The sequence below is a fragment of the Phoca vitulina genome, unplaced genomic scaffold, assembly GCF_004348235.1.
Source record: "Phoca vitulina isolate PV1807 unplaced genomic scaffold, GSC_HSeal_1.0 scaffold20, whole genome shotgun sequence".
Lineage (NCBI taxonomy): Eukaryota > Metazoa > Chordata > Mammalia > Carnivora > Phocidae > Phoca > Phoca vitulina.
The window spans coordinates 1,224,842-1,231,783 of record NW_022589723.1 but is presented as its reverse complement, the minus strand read 5'-3'; the positions used below and the strand labels follow the sequence as shown (position 1 = coordinate 1,231,783).

Genomic DNA, 6,942 nt, shown 5'->3' with positions numbered 1-6,942 from the left:
CCGGCAAATACAGGTACAGTTATGAGAGGTATATTCGAAATTACAACTCTCCTAGAAATTTTGATACATATGGTCATAATTATAGTCCATTGAACTAACTTACTTGGACAAAATTTAGATTTTCATAAAAGTCATGTTTATTACAGAGTCCTTTTTCATCATTCTAAAATTATTGTTAATCAATACAAATACCCAGGGGCGCCTGAGTGGCTCAGTCAGTTAAGCGGCTGCCTTCGGCTCAGGTCATGATCCCAGGGTCCTGGGATCGAGCCCCGCCCCGGGCTCGTTGCTCAGCAAGCAGCCTGCTTCTCCCTCTGCCTCTGCCTGCCGCTCCCCCTGCTTGTGCTCTCTCTCACTATCTCTCTCTCTCTGTGTCAAATAAAAATAAATAAAATCTTTAAAAAAAAAAAAATACAAATACCCAAAGTTACCTTGGCAATAAAACATTTACCCTCTCAGTTTGCTCCAGGTTTGATCAAATACTGAGAAGCAGGCCTCATGCTCTCTGAAGATTAAATGGCATAAAGATGCAATTTTGTATCTTAACAGGAACATTAATAATATGGTCAATTATCTACATCTGTAGTCAAGATATTACTAAATTTAAAATACTGATGGTGGTTTTACCCTACTAAATATTTTGAATTTTAACCAGGAAACTTTAGGACAAAGAAATAAGCCTGGACATGGAGCACCTGGGTAGTTCAGTCAGTTAGGCAGCCGACCCTTGATTTTGTCTCAGTTCATGATCTCAGGGATTCGCTCTCTCCTTCTGCCCCCCACCCCTTACTTACTTAATTAATTAATTAATAAGCAAACCAGCCTGGATCGATAGTTCTAGAAAAGTTGTTGGCAACATCTAAATTTATACTCATGCCTCAATTCCTAACTCAGCCAATATGAGGAGGATCTTTCTGGTCTTAGCATATCCTAAGGTGAACTTTCTAATTCGTTATTTAATTTAGGTAAAAGCAAGACGATGAATGGAAAATTATGGTGTTTAAGGCTTAATTCCCAGCAAAAAAAAAAAAAAAATGAAGGTACATGGTCTTGTATACTAGACAAAACTGGCATACGCAGCTGCAAGTTACCTCAAAAGCCTAGCCATGATGTAGAATAGTGCAGTTTAGAGAGAAACAAGCCAGGAAAAATGGTGGCATCCAAAAAAAGTCATGTATATGGGACATAATAGCTTCCAACTGTTATTTAAGCCCCCCCACCCATCATCACCATAATAGAAAAGGAATGAGACTTATTTTGTATAGCTTCAGCAAAGGAGAGTCCCAGGATCAATGCATAGAAGTAATAAGGGAGAGATTTTGCTCAACATAAAGTACTTTGAGAGAACCAGAGTTCCTCAAGAGGGAATGAGCTAAATTGTTCTACAAATCCAGATGCCACCTAGCAGAATGCGACTTAGAGGGCACTTCATAAATGATTTTCACACCACTGTACAGAATCCTGAGGTCTCTAGAGCACCGCCCTCAGAGCAGAAAGACAAGGGGGCTCAAGACTCCCACCACACAGTTCCACTTATCTGCTTTTTATTGGACTTTTGTATGTGAAATTCTAAAAAGACAATTTATTGCTTCAGATTCATATTCAATTTTGTTTCAAAGTAAAAGAATGTATCCAAAGTGTATATTTACATTTAAGATATCCAAGAGGCAATGATTTTAACATGAAAGATGAGACATTACTGAGACTCAGGGTTATAGGAATATTTGAAATGAAGTGAGGTTTGCTCCAAACCAATCTCCAAATGAGCCAGTGTATCTAGGAGCTCCACCTTTGCACATTTAAGTAAACCCCTTAAATTTCTCTGAACTTCAGTTTTCTTATCTGTAAAAGAGAAGAATGAATCACACCTCCCTACAGCTCAAAGGGTCATTTGGAAGATCAAATGAGATAATGTAAAATAAAAATACTTTGTACATTTACAAGTGAATTGTTAGCAAAACCTACAAATGTTCATTATTATTCCCTCCTTAGTTACTTCTGTTTCTCTAACAGCTTTGGAATCCCAGAACACAACAATGCATTTTGTGACTGAGTTTGTCCTTCTGGGTTTCCCTGGTCAAAGGGAGATGCAGAACTTTTTCTTTTCATTCATCCTGGTGGTCTATTTCCTCACCCTGCTGGGGAATGGTATTATTGTCTGTGTAGTGAAATGGGACAAGCGGCTTCACACACCCATGTACATCTTCTTGGGAAACTTTGCCTTCCTAGAGATCTGGTACATTTCCTCCACTGTCCCGAACATTATGGTCAACATCCTCTCTGAGACCAAGACCATCTCCTTCACTGGATGCTTCCTCCAATTCTATTTCTTTTTTTCACTGGGTACCACAGAATGTTTCTTCTTATCAGTCATGGCTTATTATCGATACCTTGCCATCTGTTGCCCACTACATTACCCCTCCATCATGACTGGGAAGCTCTGTGTGGTCCTGGTCTGTGTTTGCTGGGTGAGTGGATTTCTCTGCTATCCGGTCCCCATTGTTCTCATCTCCCAACTTCCCTTCTGTGGACCCAACATCATTGACCACTTTGTGTGTGACCCAGGCCCATTGTTCGCACTGGCCTGCATCCCTGCTCCTTCCACTGAGTTCATCTGTTACACCTTCAACTCATGGATTATCTCAGAGCTGTGCTTTGTGTTCCTTCTGGTGCTGGTTGAACCAAAGCTTTCTCCACATGTGGGTCCCACCTAATGGTGGTGTCTCTATTCTATGGAACACTATGGTGATGTATGTGAGCCCAACATCAGGGAATCCAACAGGAATGCAGAAGATCATCACTTTGGTATACTCGGCAGTGACTCCACTCTTAAATCCCCTTATCTATAGTCTCCGAAACAAAGACATGAAAGATGTCCTAAAGAAAGTCCTAGGATTAAGAACTAACCAAAACTGAGACATCTTTAGAGGGTATTATGCTAAGCAAAATAAGTCAAAGGAAGACAAATACCCTATGATTTCACTCATGTGTGGGATTTAAGAAACAAAACAAATGAACATATGGGAAGGGAAGGAAAAATAAAATAAGATAAAAACAGGGAGGTAAACCATAAGAGACTCTTAACTCTAGGAAACAAACTGAGGGTTGCTGGAGGGAAGGTGGGTGGGGGGATGGGGTAACTGTGATAGGCATTAAGGAGGGCACTTGATGTAATGGGCACTGGCTGTTATATGCAACTGATGAATCACTAAACTCTATCCCTGAAACTAATAATACACTTTATGTTAACTAAATTGAATTTAAATAAAAAATTGGGAAAAAAACAAAGAGAAGCAGAATTTGTCATTTCTGACCTTAATTATTTATAAAAACAATAGAGAATGGCTTCAGTAAGTCATGTTCTGGCTCATACTTAAGTAGAGGAAGATACTTTTTTTTCCATAGTTCCTTAGCTGTTCAAGTTCAGCTCATCAATGGAAAATGCTAAATAAAACATTTTAAACATGCATTACCTTGCTAAGTAATTACATTTTGTTATTATATATGTTATTTGTCTTTGATGTATCTTCACTGGTTTAATCTTAGCTAGTGGAAAGAATGAAATGCATGTGTACCTGGAGCCTTTCAATAGGAGTGCAATCTTCTAAATTCTGAAAATATTCTTAAAGACAGTGGACCAAAGGGCCACCAAAAAATAAATAAACCCACCCAGTAATGGACATTTGCCATTGTTTAAAGCTGTCTTTCACACCAAAAACAGAGTATGCTTCTTACTTCCATCACTTAAAACTCAAATTCTCCCACCATTCAAAGCTCTCATTCACTACACTGCTCCATTCGGACTTCTAAGCCCTGCACTTCACAATGATCAATCTATATATTCTTCCAACTGGACATCTTTATTCATAGTGATTCCCCAAATCAAATGTGACAACACCACTTGTAATATGGACTAACAATGTCCTAAACATATTTTTATGCCTCTCAGAAAGCTATAGGGTAAAGTCTCAGTCAGAAAAGTATTAAGAGAAAATTATACCAAGAACAAACTCCATCTTTGTGCCCAAACCCCATGTTGAAACAGGAAAGCCATTAGCTGAGAGGCCAATCTACTTAAAATGAAAGTATACCCTTTTAGTTATGGCTGTACTGAAAATGAAATTAGGTGTTCCAGGAAGATAGGCTTGTTGGTGCTAGGTGATTAAATACTCTCATACAGCATTTCTCAAATCTTTTCACCACCAGAGTGTTTGGCAACAGTGGTCAGAGAACATGGGGCAATATTCCTTTTAAAGTCAAAGTTTGGTTTTTTTTTTTTTAATTTTATTATGTTATGTTAGTCACCATACAATACATCATTAGTTTTTGATGTGGTGGTCCACGATCCATTGTTTTCGTATAACACCCAGTGCTCCATGTAGTATGTGCCCTCCTTAATACCCATCACCGGGCTAACCAATCCCCCCTCCCCCTTCCCCTCCAAAACCCTGTTTGTTTCTCAGAGTCCATAGTCTCTCATGGTTCATCTCTCCCTCCAATTCCCGCCCCCCTCATTTTTCTCTTCCTTCTCCTAGTGTCCTCCGTGCTATTCCTTATGTTCCACAAACAAGTGAAACCATATGATAATTGACTTTCTCTGCTTGACTTATTTCACTTAGCATAATCTCCTCCAGTACCATCCATGTTGATGTAAAAGTTGGGTATTCATTCCTTCTGATGGCTGAGTAATATTCCATTGTATATATGGACCACATCTTCTTGATCCATTCAACTTTGAAGGGCATCTCGGCTCTTTCCACAGTTTGGCTATTGCGGACATTGCTGCTATGAACACTGGGGTGCATGTGGCCCTTCTTTTCACTACATCTGTGTCTTTGGGGTAAATACCCAGTAGTGCAATTGCTGGGTCATAGGGTAGCTCTATTTTTAAATTTTTGAGGAACCTCTACACTGTTTTCCAAAGTGGCTGTACCAACTTGCATTCCCACCAACAGTGTAAGAGGGTTCCCCTTTCTCCACATCCTTTCCAACATTTGTTGTTTCCTATTTTGTTAATTTTTGCCATTCTAACTGGTGTAAGGTGGTATCTCAATGTGGTTTTGATTTTAATTTCCCTGATGGCTAATGATGATGAACATTTTTTTTCATGTGTCTGTTAGCCATTTGTATGTCTTCTTCAGAGAAGTGTCTTTTCATATCTTCTGCCCACTTTTTGACTTGATTATTTGTTTTTTGGATGTTGAGTTTGAGAAGTTCTTTCTAGATCTTGGATACCAGCCCTTTATCTGTAGTGTCATTTGCAAATATCTTCTCCCATTCTGTGGGTTGCCTCTTTGTTTTGTTGACTGTTTCCTTTGCTGTGCAGAAGCTTTTTATCTTGATGAAGTCCCAAAAGTTCATTTTTGCTTTTGTTTCACTAGCTTTTGCAGATGCATCTTGAAAGAAGTTGCTCTGGCCGATGTCAAAGAGATTACTGCCTATGTTCTCCTCTAGGATTTTGATGGATTCCTGTCTCATGTTGAGGTCTTTCATCCACTTTGAGTTTATCTTTGTGAATGGTGTTAGAGAATAGTCGAGTTTCATTCTTCTGCATGTGGCTGTCCAATTTTCCCAGCACCATTTATTGAAGAGACTGTCTTTTTTCCATTGCATGTTTTTTCCTGCTTTGTCGAAGACTATTTGACCATAGAGTTGAGGGTCCGTATCTGGGTTCTCTATTCTGTCCCATTGGTCTGTATGTCTGTTTTTGTGCCAGTACCATGCTGTCTTGGTGATCACAGCTTTGTAATATAGCTTGAAATCGGGCAACATGATGCCCCCAGCTTTGTTTTCCTTTTTCAGCATTTCCCTGGCGATTCGGGGTCTTTTCTGATTCCATACAAATTTTAGGACTGTTTGTTCCAGCACTTTGAAAAATGCCATTGGAATTTTGATCAGGATGGCATTGAAGGTATAGATTGCTCTGGGTAGCATAGACATTTTAACAGTGTTTATTCTTCCGATCCATGAGCATGGAATATTTTTCCATCTTTTTGTGTCTTCTTCAATTTCTTTCATGAGTGTTCTCTAGTTCCTAGAGTATAGATCCTTTACCTCTTTGGTTAGGTTTATTCCAAGGTATCTTATGGTTTTTGGTGCTATTGTAAATGGAATCGTTTCTCTAATTTCTCTTTCTACAGTTGCGTTGTTAGTGTGTAAGAAAGCAACTGATTTCTGTGCATTGATTTTGTATCCTGCCACATTACTGAATTGCTGGATGAGTTCTAGTAATTTGGGGGTGGAGTCTTTTGGGTTTTCCACATAAAGTATCATGTCGTCTGCGAAAAGAGAGAGTTTGACTTCTTCTTTGCCAATTTGAATACCTTTTATTTCTTTTTGTTGTCTGATTGCTGTTGCTAGGACTTCTAGTACTATGTTGAACAATAGTGGTGAGAGTGGGCATCCTTGACATGTTCCTGATCTTACGGGAAAGGCTCTCAGCTTTTCCCCAATGAGGATGATATTTGCTGTGGCTTTTTCATAGATGGATTTTATGAACTTGAGGAATATTCCCTCTATCCCTATACTCTGGAGAGTTTTCATCAGGAAAGGATGCTATATTTTGTCAAATGCTTTTTCTGCATCAATTGAGAGGACCATATGGTTCTCCCTCCTCTTATTAATGTGTTCTATCACAGTGATTGATTTGCGAATGTTGAACCACCCTTGCATCCCGGGGATAAATCCCACTTGGTTGTGGTGGATGATCCTTTTAATGTATTGTTGGATCCTATTAGCTAGGATTTTGTTGAGGATTTTCAAATCCATATTCATCAGGAATATTGGTCTGAGATTCTCCTTTCTGATGGGGTCTTTCCCTGGTTTGGGGACTAAGGTAATGCTGGCCTCATAGAAAGAGTCTGGAAGCTTTCCTTCTGTTTCTATTTTTTGAAACAGCTTCAGTAGAATAGGTATTATTTCTTCTTTGAATGTTTGGTAGAA

At 39.1% G+C, this 6,942-nt stretch overlaps 1 protein-coding gene across 1 annotated transcript; it reads left to right on the top strand.

The window, feature by feature from the left end:
- The first annotated feature begins 1,967 nt into the window (after nt 1-1,967).
- LOC116640664 (olfactory receptor 11H6) lies at nt 1,968-2,916 on the top strand. Its single transcript, XM_032417807.1, is given in 3 exon segments — nt 1,968-2,640; nt 2,643-2,738; nt 2,741-2,916. Coding segments are annotated over 3 exon segments (945 nt in total).
- Nucleotides 2,917-6,942: the final 4,026 nt, after the last annotated feature.